Source organism: Falco biarmicus, chromosome W (genome assembly GCF_023638135.1).
Source record: "Falco biarmicus isolate bFalBia1 chromosome W, bFalBia1.pri, whole genome shotgun sequence".
Taxonomy (NCBI): Eukaryota; Metazoa; Chordata; class Aves; order Falconiformes; family Falconidae; genus Falco; species Falco biarmicus.
The window spans coordinates 21,954,674-21,972,315 of NC_079310.1; the positions used below are offsets into that span (position 1 = coordinate 21,954,674).

The following is a 17,642-nucleotide window of genomic DNA, read 5'->3' on the forward strand; positions in this document are numbered from 1 at the left end:
GTTAGTTGCCTAAATACCAAGCCCGCCCCTAGTTTCTCTTCTGTAGTTATCTGTTCCCACCTGCAACATTCTTTTCCCACCACAGTCTTCCTGTTATTTTGTAACTTTTCCTTTACTTCAGATAAGCTGAGAGCGATGTGCATTTTTGTCCAGCCAGCTGGACTATGTCTATGAGACCTTTTTCAGCTAGCCAGTTATCCACAGGATCCAGCTGTTCTCCAACACTGTAATCCTTGAACTTTCTGCTATTTTTGATATTTCCTGAATCCTGAAATTTTGAAATCTCTCTTCTTGGAACTGCAGACCACATTCAGTCCTCAAATACACGCATACAACTCTCAGCAATTTCAAAAGGGAGCTGTTCATATGCACAATGGAAACATCTATAGACTTCAAAGGAACAGTCAAATTGCATATTTTTCTCTTGGTGGGAATTTTGGTTTTGATGTTTTTTGTGATGATCATTCCCTCAAAAGTTTGTCCTGGAAACTCTGTCCTTTATAGCTTAACTGGTTTCCTACTCCATTCCTGATACTAGGAAAGAAGCAGATAAATCCATAATGCACTGACAGATTCCTCTGCTCAAAGACAGTATTTTGCTATAAACAAAGCTTTAGCCCTGGATGGCCAAGTGTTTCCAATATAACTAAACCTCAGAAATAAGATAATCCTTTCATTTTCAGAAGAGGTCTTGTGTTGGAAGAAGGGTTCGCCGGAGTCAAGAAGACGCTCAATATGAGTTATGCATCTTGCTCAACTTTATTAGTTTCTAACACTACTTATATAGAACCGATACACATGCATATTTGTAAAGCAGAAATATAATTGGTTAGTAGTCTCTAAACACGCGCGGTTCTCACACCCCTAATTATCTTGACTAAAATAAGCATTCTATCCATGTAGCCAATTGTCTTGCTGTGCTTCAGCCTTGTAGTTTGTTACTCCCTATATTCCCATACCGCTCCCTATCTTTCTTGGCCCTGCACCTGCTTTCCCAGCATCTGTATCTTGTTACAGCCACGGCCTGTTGGCACAACATAATTCTTGGTCTCAGGATTCAAGAATAGCTCAAGGCTACCTTTCTTGTTAACTTCAGCACAGCAACTTCAGTACAATTCTGATTATTCTAATACCTATTCTAAAGCCTATTCTAATACCAGGCCTGGATTGTGCAGATCTTCAGAGATTCTAAGGCCATGCTTCTGCAGCCATTCTTCTACAGTCTTGCCTTCTTTTCTCTGCAAATTCCTTATCTAATGTAGTGACGCTAAAGCCATAAAGCACGTCTACTTTATAGTTAGACCTGTACTTGCAAAAACAGTGTCTGCTTTTACTTGTCCTCCCTGATGCCACCAAGTTTAGAATTTATCATCTCTTTCATATTTACTGGCCAAACTCCTGACATAATCTTTCCTCAGTCTGCTCTGTTCAAATGTGGATTAGCAAGGATCTACATGGTCATCAATGAGGTCACCCCTCAGCCTTCTCTTCTCCAAGCTGAACAAGCCAAGTGACCTCAGCTGCTACTCCTAAGTCTTGCCCTTGAGACCTTTCACCATCTTGGTCGCCCTCCTCTGGACACACTCTAATAGTTTGATGTCCCTCTTATATTGAGGTGCCCAAAACTGCACACAGTACTTGAGGTGGGGCCGCAGCAGTGCAGTGTACAGGGGGACAATCACTTCTCTCGACCAACTAGCTATGCTGTGTTTGATGTACTCCAGAACCTTATTGGCCCTCTTGGCTGCCAGGGCACACAGTTGACTCATATTCAACTTGCCATCAACCCAAACCCCCAGATCTCTTTCCGCAGGGCTGTTCTCCAGCCTCTTGTCCCCCAATTTGTATGTATAACCAGGATTACCCCGTCCCAGGTACAGAATCTGGCAGTTACTCTTGTTAAATTTCATACGGTTGGTGATCGCCCAGCTCTCTACTCTATCCAGATCTCTCTGTAAGGCCTCTCTACCCTTGAGGGAGTCCACAGCTCCTCCTAGTTTAGTATCACTGGCAAACTTACTTGATGTACATTTGACTCCTGCATCCAGATCATTTATAAAAACATAAAAAGAGCACTGGTTCTAAAATTGAACCCTGGGGCTCAATTTATTTGGAGGTTTGCCAAAGAGTAAAGGCCAGTGATATTACAAACCAAACCAAACCACATTTCCCCTTCATCATTCTCGTTTAAATTACAAATTAGAGCTCTCTATGATCTCTCTGGTATGGGAGAGAAGGATAGAGAATGTCTGAAGAGAGATGTGCGAGAAGAGTATAGAGAATGTCTGAGCATTACTGATGGGAGATAAGAGAGAGGAGGATGGAGAATGTCTGATCTGGCAGGAGATGAGAGAAAAGCTGGGTACTGTGAAGGAAAGTAAGAAAGATAAACATGGTTATCTAGTAGTCAAAAGGTGTCTGCATGCTTGTAGTGATATATAGCTATGTAACTGCATGAATGGTTTCTGCCCTGAGCCTGGTGGTACATACAGCTGGAATTTGTATCTGGACTCAGAGGTATAAATATGAGCTTCTCTGTACAATAAAGGGTCTCTGGTTGCACCACAACTGGAGTCCGTGCCTTCGTATGCCACACTCTGGGATTTTGCTACTCTTCAAATTCTGATCATCTGTCTTTAAGGAGGGATTTACCCATTTGCTGGGAAACATGCAAGGCCCTGCACAGAAGATTTGGACTTCTTTTTACCAGGACTGTTTCCCTACTGCAGTGCTGACAGTGGGATCACATGGTAACTCAGCTGAAGATGGAATCAGATGAAGATACCATCTATTTCTCCTGTACTAACTGGATCAGACTCAACTACGTTGCAGCTTTGGGTGTAGCTATGTCTACAGACAGAAGCTGATGCTATCCAGTATTTCTCCAGAAGACTTAAATCAGGATGAGAACTTCTTTTGTGTGAGGCTAAATGTCAGGCCTTCTACTGATGTGTACAGGGAGAACATCGCAGATCTCTGAGATGTAGGGGGTCTCATCCTGACATGCTTTGATATGAACACTCGGGATTAAGGCTTGCCCATACCATCAGCAGCATTATTGTGACTTTTCACTCTGTAAGCTGTGTTTGTGCTGTTGTATGGAGTGTTCCCATAGTGTTCTGGAGAATTTTGTTGCAAGACTTTCTCACTAGTGTGCATTTCTTTATGCAGCAGGCTGTTCTCCATCTTGAACTGTCTCCAATCTCATTGGATCCCAAAAATGCTGGAACACATATCTTCCAAACTACAGCTGCTCTCAGTAGTTATTTCTGCTCAAAAGCTGGTAGGACTTTAAACTTCCCTCTAGCCTGCTGACTTGCATTTTATTAGGAGACAGAATTTCAAAACGCCTAGGAAAATACTCCATGCCTAGTAAATATCATACAGGTCTAAAATTTTTTTATGTTCCAGAGTCTGTTAATACTGGTGCTAATCTGCCTTGTTTTAGCTTCTGCACCAACTCTGCCTCTATAATAGTGTACTCTGTTGTGATAACCAAAGATGAATGTATATATTCTCTAAGACATTTCTCTTCAAAGGTTTTAAGTATGTCTACACTGTAGCCAGAGCTATGACAACCTAGCACAAATGTATATACAAGGCAGCTTTAACATAAGCAGGTTGGGTATTTAGAATAGTATAGCTGAAATAGCAGGGAAATTACATACAGGCTGGATTTACACTAGTTTCTGTGGTGAGGCTAGCAAGTGACTCAAAATGCACTAGATATCCTTGAGATGGAGAAAATAATAAAGATAATAAGTATCCATGGGCTTCCCTGATCTGTATGAAAGAGGGGAAGAATGATAAATTGGAATATTCTGGTGGGAAAAAAACCAACTATGACAGTGTTCTTGTGATTTTATAAATCACAGATACTTAATTAGGTAATTTATCATGCTTAGAATCTTCAGCAATACAGAGAAAGCAATGAGGATTAATTGAACAGCAAAAGACAAGTTTCCTGACACACTCCTAAGGTGTTATCTTAATTGGAAATCAAATTCCTTGTCTGATAAGAAAGTTTTGAAAGTCACAAACAATGCAAACAAATCTTGATGCTTTCTTGGCTCAGTGCAGATTTTTGTCACCTTAATAGATGAAATCTATCAGACTCAAGCTAAGACCTTCTGAGTATTGGCTAGAAATTATATATTTACCCCTTAATCACAAATTGCATAATTTAAGTCCATTACTCAATCTATTCTTAGCCTTTTAAAGAATGTATTTAGAAATTTTACCATCCAAATTGTGACCCAAGGACAGCATTGTTGGCTATGCTTACAATAGTTTGTTATGCTCATCTCAGCCAGCATATAATACAATGACACAAGGCCTGCAGAATCTTGCAGGGGTCAGATGGCCTGGAAACATACTGGAAATAAGAGTGATTCATCCGGCACTCAAAGTTTTCCTCCCTCAGACCAAAGGAACAACAGCTTACATGTTTATGGAAAATGCCAGGATTGCACACTAAAAAGCTAAATGGTTGAAAGCTAAGTGGTCTTCAACCCACTCTTTTCACCCAAAAGGCAATCCAGATATCCTCAGATAAATCTTTTTCCATACATTCAAATTATTTTAGTATAGGCCTGGTGTGATCTTGCAGACAGACCTGGATTATCAGTCTATTGATCTCTCCATCAGTATATCAGGGACAGAGAGGATGGAACCTCTAAGGCTACTTAAAAACATCTGAATTCTTTTCTTGTCATATGTTCCACTAATTAATCAGAAGGCAGACTGTATTCACTACCACAGGAACTATAATTTCCTTTTTTTAGATTAATGTAGGCATTTTGTCTAAATGAATGCTTGTTCTGTGGTTTGTGGCTTCCCCTGCCTAGTTACAAATGTTCTTGATTAACTGAGTTGAATTGTTGATGTGGCTAAACATATTGCTTCCTCTTTCCTTGAATAACACCTTCCAGTGCTCCACTATAGTCTTGATATTGCTGCACAGCTCAGTACACTGTTGTCCTGGTTTCAGCTGGGATGGAGTTAACTTTCTTCTTAGTAGCTATTACAGTGCTGTGTTTTGGCTCTGATGTGAAAATAATGTTGATAACACACTGATGCTTTTAGTTGTTGCTAGGTAATGTTTATACTAAGTCAAGGACTTTTCAAATTCTCAGGCCTTGCCAGTGAAAAGGCTGGAGGGGCACAAGAAATCAGGAGGGGACACAGTCAGGTCAGCTGACCTGAACCAGCCAAAGAGGTATTCCATACCATGGGATGTCATGTTTGGTATATAAACTTGGGGGATTAGCTGGAGCCAGGGGATTGTTGCTCGGGAACTGGCTGGGCATCGGTCAGCAAGTGGTGAGCAGTTGTACTGTGCATCACTTGTTTTCCTTTCTCCCTTTTCCTTTGGATTTTACCCTTTTCCCCCACCTTTCCATTATAACTGTTATTATTATTGTTGTTCTTACCTCTTTATTCTGTTTAAATTATTAAATTGTTCTTATCTCAACCCTTGAGTTTTACATTCCTTTCTGATTCTCCTCCCCACCCCTCCGGGTGGGGGGGAGTGAGCAAGTGGCTGTGTGGTGCTTGGTTGCTAGCTGGGGTTAAACCACAACTGTATTCAGAGCCAAGTACGCATTTCCTTTATAAATCTATTTTGAGGTATCACAAAATATTATGACTGGACTTTTTCACTCTTGTCCTCAAAGACAATATTACTTTTGGGGAACTGCTTGATAAAATTATCTTTGTTTAATTATGAGATATTAAGCATATTTTTTAAAGTTAGAAATATTGCTTGCATCTTTGCACTTAATGCAAAAATCAAGTAATCTTAAAAACACTTTTAATTTCTCAAAGCTACAAATTGTTCTTTCTGTCATATGGATCATTTTCCCTATCCCCATGCACTTGGGTGGAGTACCTCAGAATATGGTTTCTATAAACAAATTGAAGAATTGCTTTGTAAACAACTAAAGAGAGCTGCAAGCACCATCATTCCCAACTCATCCAGCCTGCAAGACAGGACTGCTCCAATTGTCTCTCTTGTTGCAAACTGTTTTTTATCTACCACAGAGACTACTGATTACTTTCATACAATTTAGTAAAATTATTATACTTAGAATTTTCTCACTACAATGACATGTTTAAATTGGAAACTTAGGTTCTGTATCATCTGAGCTTTCAAAGAGGGATTCTTGAGTATTACTAACAGAATTTTTCTTCATCAAGTTCATTCTGCCTTTCACTTAAACAAACTAACTTTACCAGTGTACTTGTTTGCCTGAAAAGGAGAAGAATAACTTTTATGAATGATTCCTTTCAAGGAAAGACTGATTTATATTTAAACTACTGGGTCCCCTCAGCAGTAGGAGAGAGATTACATTACATGTTCAGTTTATCACACATTTGTAAAGTTTACCACACAGTAATAACTCCACATGTTCTACAACTGCAATAATATTTGGTTGCAGAAAATTCTTCAGTTTAGAGCCAGCATAAATATGCAAAGTTTACAGTTTTCCCCCATAAAATGGATGGGCTATCACATATACTGCAGCTATACTGGTTCTGCTGTACAATGCAATTCCTTGTACTTAGAAACAACCTCAAAACTTCTCTTATATCAAAACTGTTAAGACTAGGCACTTTGAGAATTTCAAGTGCAGATACAACTATTACTATAAAGTATACTTTTGGGTAGATGTTTCATTGCTACTAAGCCATCACAAACTCAACAATACTTTTCTGCTGCCAGCTTCTTGTCTCACTTCACACACAGACATACTCTAAAAAACACTTTTAAAACTTTTGCCAGAAAAAGACTTCCACTACCAACAAACAGGTGTTGCTATCTGGCTTTTCCACATTAAAATTTGAATCATACTATCAACAGAAATCTATTAAAAACACTTGTCTGGCATAGCTGTATTAATCACAATATTTAATAGCAATTTCAGGACACCTGAAAATACACCTGATGCTATGGTACTTTGAAGCACGCTATTGAATATCCTCTTCCCTTCATCTTGATTACTGTAAGGAATTGCACAGCTGGTTAACTGAGAATACAATAGTCTTGTATTTGGACAGAAATCATATTGCAACAATGGCCATTTGGAATTAATGAAACTTTAAATCAGATGAGACCTGTTTTTCTCAAAAACATTTTATACTAAAGCTGTTTTATCCAAGGTGTTCAAAAATTCAGGTTTGGAAGGGTATAATTTTGGTTCAGCATGCTGTAGGAGTCACATGCTAGGTGCTGAAATGTTTGTACAAACACAGGAGTATTTCTGTTCTTGTTCACAACATCAGCATCCAGAAGACAATTTAGGCAGCATTGGGTGAGATCACTTTGCAGTGGTTCAGGTTATTCAATCCACAGAAGACCCACCCTTTTATGCCTGGCAATTACTAATCCACCTCACATATGTGCAGTTCCATAGGGTTTCATCGTATCACCAGCTTGGTTCTGCATTGATTATATATGGATCTGCCTAGGCAGGCTACAATCAATGCAGCTGGAAACCTTTTGCTATTATCTCCTTTTTCTGCTGAATATGGATTCCGTAGTTTCCTTGTTTTCCCAATACCAGCCTGAACTGAGATCATGTCTGAGAATCAGCAGATACAGACTCAGGGAAATGATACCGCAAGGCAGAAAAAGCACAGAACAACTCCTGGAAGCTTGCAAACCTATTCTTCACTGGCTTACTAGCTCAAGATTTTATTAAATATCACTTCTTGGAGACCACCCAGGGAATAGCAATGACTCAGAGTACTCTGCCTTAAAAGTTCTGGTGCTTGATGCAATTCTTAAAAAAAAAAAAAAAAAAAAAAAAAAAGACATAAATTGAATTCCTAACCTTACATTTCAACTCACTAGTGACAGAACACTTGTGGTTCTCAAAAAGCTTTGGCTCTTCAAAACATAATAATCCAGCTTGTTGGCTGAGTAACTGCTATTTCCAACAGCCCTGGTCATAAGGTTAACTAGGCCTCTCATATATGCAGTTTCCAGGTTCGTGATGGGAGCCACATGTGCTGAAATGCCACATCCTTGGCAGCAGTGTGGCAGCAGCTTACTTCTCTCCAAGCAGCTTGGGTTATCTTTGGAGACACTCCCCAGTAGTTGTTTCAGATGCTGCAAACTTGTCACTTTTTAAAGTGTGGGAATTAACCACAAGTCAGGCTGACTGGGTGCAACCTAATCCACTTCTGCTTAGTGTTGAAGAGTACACTCCACCACAAGTCCTGTTCAAAAGGCAACTACTAGCCTTTACAAATATAATTTTAATTTTTTGCTGGTTTATTTGCTAGAGATCAGTGACTTATCTCCTTTAGAATCATAAAAACATTTAGGTTGGAAAAGACCTTTAGTTGGACCTCAAGTCCAACTGTTAACCAAGGAATGCCAAGTCCGTCACTAAACCATGCCCCTAAGAACCACATCTATGTGTTTTTTTAAACACTTCCAGGGGTGGTGATTCTACCACTTCCCTGGGCAGCCTGTTCCAATGCTTCACCACCCTTTCAGTGAAGACATTTTTCATAATATCCAATCTAATCCTCCCCTGGCATAGCTTGAGGCCATTTCCTCTTGTCCTGTTGCTATTATCTAGGAGAAGAGACCTACCTCGCCTTGCCTACAACCTCCTTTCAGGTAGTTGGAGAAAGCAATAAGGTCTCCCCTCAGCCTCCTTTCCTCCAGACTAAACAACCCCAGTTCCCTCAGCCACTCCTCATAAGACTTGTGCTCTAGACCCTCCACCAGCTTCATTGCCCTTCTTTGGACGCACTCCAGCACTTCAATGTCTTTCTTGTAGTGAGGGGCCCAAAAATGAACACAGCATTCGAGGTGCAGCCTCACCAGTGACGAATACAGGGGGACAATTGCTTCCCTAGTCCGGCTGGCCACGCTATTTCTGATACAAGCCAGGATGCTATTTGCCGCCTTGGCCACCTGGGCACACTGCTGGCTCATGTTCAGCCAGCTATCGACCAGCACCCCCAGGTCCTTTTCTTCCAGGCAGCTTTCCAGCCATTCTTCCCCGAGCCTGTAGCATTGCGTGGGGTTGTTGTGACCCAAGTGCAGAAACCACCTTTAAGAAAAAATCATCAACATATGAAAAGTCTGCCCTTTATATCTTTATGAATGAAAAATTATGCATGTCTAGCAATACAGAAGTTACTATGAAGGCTACTTAGTGTTCCTTGATAATGTGATTTTGAAAGATTGCTATTTCCTTGCAAGTTTTTGTTCCTATAGTTTTTTTTGGCAAAATATAATAGCTCTTGAGAACTGACAATGCAGCTTTTCTGCTGCATGAAAAGAGGCCTATTAGAAATTTGATTGTAGCTGAATGATTTTCAGACTAGTTTTCATCCATCTCACATTACATTTACCTAATATCTGCTTTAAATCACACTAGCTTGACCCTCCGCTGAGAACAGCCAGCCTAATACTACTTCAAAGACCTTGGCTTCTACAGCAATCCTCCTGAAATACTAGCACTGATCCTTTAGCTGATGAGAAATTTTGAATCCATGTTTAATTATCTTAAGCCTGGAGAGATACATATATACACACTGTTGCATCTTCATTGTTTAAGTTTTTCTTTCATGCATTACTGAAGACAAAATTGGATTGTTGCTTACATTCATCCACTGAAAAATTGTTTCTGAATACCTAACAAAAAGAGACTATATCTCCTCCACCAATGTATTCTTTGCTTGCTTGCTTGGCTACTTCTACATGGGGTATAATCAAATCTTCCAGATAACTTCACAGGTGCACTGAGCTGATGCCTAAAATTATGGTAATAGAAAATAATGTTGTTCTCTGAGATGTACAGCATACATCACCTTTAGAACATAGACATGGTTGTACCTCTGGCTGCTGAGCCATAATCGCCTTCTTTTTTTCTAACAGCTGTAACTTTGGGTATTAATAATAATAGACATAACCATGATTCTCCTGAATATACAAGGATGCTTTGTTAATGACCAGAGAATGTTTGGATTGCCAGAGGCTCTCCTCAAATACTTTAGCTACCAAGGACAGGATGCTAGTCAATATAGTAACTTTAAAAAGAAAGCTATGACTCACTCTGCTTCTCCAGCTAACTTGATTGAGAATGTTTTATTTCTCCAGTGATTCCTCTAATTTGGAGCAGGACAACAACATCACAGATGGGCCCAATGCATATTTTCTACCGAACTTTTTTTTTTTTTTTCAAATTTTCAGGAATGTTTAGTAAGAAATATTTTTTCATTTATACAAGAAGAGAAATAGAATATCCTGAAGAGCACAAAGAAACCAACTGTTGGCCTTAATATCACAGGTGATTAATAATTCCTTTCAGACATGTTTATGAGAGTTGTCTATGCTGTCTTACTGTAACCTATGTGCTCTGCAATACACTTGAAAACCTCCAAGAGCACTGCAGGCATTGCCAATTCTTAAGTAGGATAGGCTAACATGAGCATGTAATACCATGTGTCAGTGCAATCAATTAACTTCAGTTATAAAATTACAGAATTGCCCCAAACAGATATTTTAGACCATGCCCTCATCTCCAGGTCTCATCACAGGTGCTACAGTCTTTTGTAGCCTAACCACAAGTGCAAACTTCTGCTGTATGGCATGCTGTTAGGGGCTCTCAATAATTAATCTTTGAAATACTTTGGTTCAACCTCTAGTCAGAATGAAGTTACAGAACTTAAACAAGCTGCTGAAGCACCACATCCTTTCCTGTAACTATGCAGAAGACTGCTTCAGGGAACAGAAAAAGCAGAAAGAAATCCCCTGCACATATAATTCCCCTGTGAGAGGATTTGCTGCCTTTGCAGACCTCCAAACTTAAAAATCCTCTGGCAGCTTGGGGGCAGGGGCCCTGGAAAGAAGCACTAGCTGTAAGATAGTGGAGAGTAGTCAGGAGAGCTGCTGTGCAGGGCTACAGAGGCCAACGGGCCCCACGCGGGCAACGATCTGACGGGGAGTTACAGCAAGGACAGAGAAAGCCGCAGCAAACAAAGCCAGCACTGCCTCAGAAGCTGCCCGAAGCAGAGGCTACTGCTCCCCCCCAGCCTGCCCCCAGAAACCACGGCGCAAAGTACGACAGGGCTGGCAGATTCCACCCTGAACAGCCCGCTTCTACAAGGCAGCCACCACTCAGCTGACCCCAGGAGAAACAGATGACGACTGCCCCACTTCCTTCCCCTCCCACGGAGCCTCCCAGTCCCCTAACGGCTACAACCCAACACACATCCTTCCCACCATACAGCACACAGCAGCCGAACGGCCGCGTTATACGTCCGAGAGAAGGGGCGGGACATCGACATCGCCCTCGCCCCTGCCCCACCCACCACAGAGCGGCGAGAAGGGAGGACGGGAGATACGCGAGCGTGGCCGGCGGAGAAGGGGCAAGGCGTGAGGCTCCGCCTACCTCCATCTGCTGGGGAAACCAGGGCGACAGCCAATGGGGAAGGAGACCCGCGAAGTAGGAAGGGCGGGGTTTCGGGAGGCCGCGGGGCGGGGTTGGCGCTGAGTTCCCGCAGCGCCACCGCCACTTGTAAACAGATCGTGCTTCTCGTGATGTGTGTGAGGTATTTGTGTGGGGGCAACCAGACATTATCCGCCACGGCGGCAGGTTGATGACCAAAGGCGGCAGCGGCGGGATTCCCTGGCAGTGGGTGCGCGGCGGACACCGAGCAGAAAGGAAGTGATTCTTCTCTGTCCTACCTCCCCACCCCCGCCGTCTCGGTCGGGATCCAGCGCATTCTCCTCCCTTAGCGCCTTTCCCGTTCCCCCGTCGCTAAGATGGCTGATGGTGGGCAGTGAGGCGGGGCTGCGGGGTGTTGCTACCGGCCGGCGCCCGGCGGGGCAGGCGGGGGCGGCTGACGGGGCAGGACAGGACAGGATCGGTGCGGTGGGGTGGGGTGAGGTGCGTGTGTGTGCGTGGGAAGCCGCGCGGCGCCATGTCCGCCTTCGCCCTGGAGGAAACGCTGGAGGCCGACTGGGTGGCCGTGAGGCCTCACGCTTTCCAGGAGCGAGAGAAGCACAAATTCGTCTTCATCGTGGCTTGGAACGAGATCGAGGGCAAGTTCGCCATCACCTGCCATAACCGCACGGCACAGCGCCAGCGCAGCGGCTCCCGTGAGCTATACTGCGGCGGCCTTGCCGCCCCCGAGGCCGGCATCCCCACGGTGAACAGGGGCCAGGCCTGGAGTAGGGACTTCGGCCTGGCGCGCGGCTCCTCGCACCTTTGCGCCGAGGCGGGGCTGCGGGGCTACGAGCGGGGTGCGGCGGCTGAGGCGCTGCTGAAGAGCCCACTGTGCGTCAAGAGCAGCCCGGCCCGGAGGCCGCTACGGGGCCCGGAGGCGGCAGGTGCCGTCGAAGAGATAGAAGCGTTAGAGCTGGGGAAGGAGGAGGCCGCCTCACTGTCGCCCTCGCCGCTGCGGGCAGACGAGTCGGTCGCTCCCGACGCGGAGCCCGTGGGGGGGGAGGAGTGCAGCTGGGCCGGCCTCTTCTCCTTCCAAGACTTGCGGGCTGTGCACCAACAGCTGTGCTCGGTGAACTCGGAGCTGGAACCCTACCTGCCTGCCTTCCCCGAGGAGCCTTCAGGAGTGTGGACGATGCTGTTTGGAGCCCCGGAGCTACCCGAGCAGGAGATGGACGCTCTCTGTTACAAACTGCAAGTTTACTTGCTCCACAGCTTGGATACTTGTGGCTGGAAGATTCTTTTGCAGTTGCTCTTCACTGAGACTGACGACCCCGAAGAGTATTATGAGAGTCTGAGTGAGCTGCGACAAAAAGGTTACGAGGAGGTGTTGCAGCGGGCCCGCAGGCGAATCCAGGAGGTGAGGCTACTGCATGGTCCAGATATCTCTGCCTTAGTGTTACCTTTTCCTTACTCTGTGACATTTTTTTTAGATGTTCTCTCCAGCTGCTTCCCTCTACCTTCGCAGAATAAATCGATCCATGAGACAAAAAAAAGTATAGGAAAACTGTTTCGTTAAAAAAAAAAAAAAGAAAAGGCAAGCCTTGAGAATCAAAGTAAGGAAATGAAGCTTAACCTTTCCAAGGTCTCTAGGGCCAGGTTTTAAGAAGGTGGTGCAGTTTTCCCATGTCATCAAAGTGTGGCTCAGTACTTTATTTTGTGCAATTGAACGTAGATGTTTGTGAACGAGAATCTGATGGATTTGGCAAGATCTTGCTCCCAGATTTTTGTTGTTGCGTTGCTTTGCACCAGGATGTGTTTTAGTCTGAATTTTTCTGTTTAATGTGAGCAGCAACATGTGGTGTTTATTTTGACAGTACAATTTAGGTACTTGAAGCTAAAAAGTTCTAAGTTCTTACAGACTCTGAGTGCTGAATCTGCTATTTGAAGTGAGATGTTTTCGAGTGAAATTGGAGTAACTACAACTTGTTCAGCAGCTAAATTCTTACAGTTGGGATTTTAAAAAGCAAGCTATGTGGTCCTAGTGAGTATTTATTGTAATGCCATTGCTAATGTCTGACAAGACTTGCATGTTTCAGAACATAGCATATACTCTTTAGATGAAAGTAGTCGAATAGGTTCTGCTAATTTCTAGCATCAGTGTGTGAGAATTTTTTCTCACTGGACTGAGGTATATAAGGACCCAGATTTTCCCAGTGAAAAAGGAGAATTTTACACTTGTTTTTATGTTTCAACGGCCTTCGTTCAGAATGTACCTGGATCTATCTAGGTGCGACTGTGTATGAATCATGTTATAGATTTTTTTATTTTTGCAAACACCATCTATGTTCTATCATATGGATATAAGTCAAGTTTGGCTGCTTCAGCTGCCCACATATATCCTACCAATATTGTGTGTTCAAAAATGTGTGGTGGTGAACATTTTGATTTTTTTCCTTGATGGAGTATGAGCATATGTGCTTGCTGTTTTTGACTGCATAGTTTAGAGTCTTTGTAGGATTTGGGCCCAGCTTTTCCTTAGTGACTGGAGTTACAGAGTATGAGAAAATTGTTGTTTTATCAGTGATGAAATCATTATAAGAACATCTCAATGTAGCATTGTCAGGTATAAATTTATTTCCAAACGGTTGTGTTAGGATATATCATTGTGATACTTCTTTTTTCTTCATGGCTATTTAAAGGGCTGAATTAATTCTTGTTAATTTTGGTATACAGCTGGTAATTAGTCTTCTGCAGTAGTTTTAGTCCAGAGATTATGAAAGCATGTTGTCATCTACTTTTTTCTTTGACTGCATGAATGCTTGGGAGCGTGTGCTTAGATTCACTTAGCATTCAGCTCAGCAGTTTTTATAAGGAGCTGAGCAGGACAAGAGAAGTTCCTGTTAAACGTGTGGAGTTTGGGAACCAGGTACCTAACTCAAAGTGTGTGGTGTTTCTGAGGAAATGCTAAATCAGAATTACTGTGTAGGAACTATTTGTTTCTTGGAGAACCTTAACTTCTATTTTGTTAGCACCAGTACTATCAGCAAAAAATAAATCAGTTATCAAGAGGCAACGCAAGCTTTATCCATCAGAATCTCTAAACTATAACATCTTATTCTCTGTTAATGTTCAGAACTTGGTGCAGACAAAATGGCAAAGCATATTTATGTATTTGACTAAAGAACAACCTTCCTTTCCCATGATAACCAATCCAGTAGTGTACCTAAAGTTAGTACAGCTGTACTACCGTCAATTGTGTAAATTGATCCTTCTTTAATTAAAGGTAGTTAATGTTTAAGAAACCAATAGAATGACCTGCTGTATCCCTTTTGGCTCTCAGGTTTCTCTTTTCCTTATCTGTTAGTGGTTTACTTAGTCCACAGTCTTTCTTTTAATCAAATACTAATATTGTTTGTCATTGCAATTCTAAGCAAATGAAGCAATTGATAATGAGTATTGAGAAGTATTTCTGGAGTAAAGGTTTTTCATACTTTCAAGAAAACCTACTGAATCAGTGTTTCATATCTCACTTTAATTTACTTTTCCACCTGTACTTGAAGTTTGCCTGTTAGCTGTTGGGAATGTTGGATTCCTGCAATTTTAAACGATTTTACCTCTTATTAGAAACTTTGGGGAAAAAGGGACAGGTTTGAGCAGCACTGGCAACCAAAATAGTATAAAAGAGCATAACGAATATGGAGGGTTTTCATTAATATAAAATTGTGCAAAACCCCCCAAGTTTAGAACTCCAAGACTTTGGCTTAACATTTCAAAACATGCTTCTGTGTTTTATAATTATTTTATATATCTCTTTTTCGAGGATAAATTCTTCTGTGCAGTTAGAAATGCTTGCAGTCTCTGTTGATTATGTTCTTAGGGGTGGAGAAGCAAAGTGAGCAATAAAACCTCTTGTGTTCCTTGTTTCAGCATCCCCTACTTGGCTATCTGTTGCTTTCCATATGTTACACACAAACCGGTTTATTTTCACAGCGTTAATAATTGCTGCTCTTTTTAATAGGCATTATTATCTCTGTCTCAATTATAAACTTTAATAAGCCAGAAGAATGTTGCTAGTAGAAACAGATCCAAGATGAGGAAGAAAAATAGTTTTAGAGGAACTGTATGACCTGGAATTAATTTTTACTGCATAATTTGCAGTTTAGAAATAGCATATCCTTTTATTTTTTTCAAATAAAACTATTAATTCTGTAATAACTTAAGAACAGTTAATTTATGTTAAAGTAAAAACTTGTATCTAAAGGAGTAAATATTGTTCTACCTAATCTTTGAAAGCTAATAAACACTTCTTTGGAGCCCTTGTTCATTAAGCTTATACCTGTTTAAAAAAAATTCCTTGGGTGCTCACCTAGAGGTCTGAGCTCCCAAATGGAGACATGATACAGAATCAGTTAATGACCAGATGAAAAGATGTTATTTCAACAGAGAGGATGCCACTGAATCCTTATTTGGGATTCCAGCTTCTTGGCCAGTATTTCTAAAATCTTAACTTTTTCTGCCTTCTAGATGCAAAGTTTTTCTTCTGCACTCTTGTTACAACCGTCATATTTTTATTTATCTGATCTGCAGCTGGAGTCATTGGCAGTTATTTCTGGTTGTTACAAACTAGTCCTAAGTTAATAAATATTTTAAAGGCTCAGCATTTTAATTGTTGGAAGTTCACACCTGACTCCTGCAAGCATCAAACCCAATAGTAAGGATACTGCAATACATTTTCAGATAAGCAGAATTAAATGTGGAGTGGTTTCCCAACCCTCCCCTTTTCTGCAAATAATAAAAATCCAAGTCACATGGATATTTTGTTTTCAAAGTGTTTCAGTGAGTTTCTGAAATGTGTTCTGCATATGTAAATACATGTTACAAGTTAAACAATTATGATGTGATACTCATGGAAGATGTGGATGTAAGGTAGAGGGCTATATCACTTAAGATTCATGGACCCTTATAGCAGCAAGGATAATTAAATATGCAACATCTTAATCATATGGTGGACTTAGAGTTGCTGAAAGTCTAAGCTCTGATTACATACCATTTTAAAATACATGCTTTAAAATGGCAGTGTTTAAAGGACATTAGACTATGTTAGCACAGTATTTGCTTCTCTTTAGTCTGTGTATTAAAACCCTCTAAGTCCTAAGCAAAATAACAATTTACCTTTTCATTGGGAATCTTTTATCCTTCTTCCATTTGATATCTTCTTGAGTAAATGTTTATTTTTTAATACTGCCCTTCCCTGTTACTTCTGTTTTATACGTAGCTGCAAATTGCTTCAGAGATGTATAGACTTGTGATTGTAGGTTTTTGGATACTGTCTTTGTTTTTGTCCATCTTTTGTGTTGTCTCTTTCCCAGTCTCAGTAGGATGCTTGTTTTGGATTTGAAGGAGTTATGCACTTATGGCATACATATATAGATAGACTTCATGCGTTGTTTTATTAATGCCTTGTTAGTTTGACAAGAGCTAGCTGAAGATGATGAATATTGCTACTGTATCTGAAAACAGTAGAATGCTTAAAATAATGTACATTTCTTCAAAGCATGTACAAATGATATGTACACAAAGAAAAGGACTTCTGCTTGAAAAATTAGGTCCTCCTTGACAGAACTTAAGTCTTACATGAAAATTATGAGTACATTCTATAGAATATAGCAATACTGTTCAATATGACTCTTAGTAAGATTAGACGTAATTTTTAGAAACTGAAGACAGCAGCTTGCCTGTCTCATAGTTCATTTCCCTATCTAAATACCTGTGAGAAAAAAAAAAAAAGGAAATAAATTGCAATATGTGCTCTATTTAACTGTCTGAACTGGGATTGAGGCACCATTTTTGTATTCTAGTTGGGGGAATATTCTGATGGGATTATTTTATTTAATTTTATTTAATATTCCCCTTCAAAATTGTAATTGTTTGTTACCCTAGATGTAGAGATAGACTTTCCTCTATTTTTCTTTTAAAGTTTTTCTAGTTTATATGCAGTTGCAGCATTTTCATATACAAGAATATTTTCAAGAGGTGTGTACCACCTATGTAATAAACACTCTATAATCCATTGTGCTACTTGGGGTTCACAGCCCACTTTATTTCTTAGGTTTTAGAGATGATGTTGGTTGTCTTTTCTCCGTGTTTAACTTTGTCATCTTGCATATTTTTTCCTCATTTTTTCCAGCATTATTTTCTTTCTCTTTAATTGAATATCCAACCTTCAAG

At 41.1% G+C, this 17,642-nt stretch overlaps 1 protein-coding gene across 1 annotated transcript in view; it reads left to right on the forward strand.

Annotated features, from left to right (window-relative positions):
- The first annotated feature begins 11,503 nt into the window (after positions 1-11,503).
- Positions 11,504-17,642, forward strand: part of LOC130142015 (junction-mediating and -regulatory protein-like) — a 122,687-nt gene continuing 116,548 nt past the window's right edge. Inside the window, exon 1 of the mRNA XM_056323406.1 lies at positions 11,504-12,831. Coding sequence (XP_056179381.1) covers positions 11,950-12,831 — 882 coding nt within the window. The 5' untranslated portion in view covers positions 11,504-11,949. The remainder of the gene's footprint in view (positions 12,832-17,642) is intronic.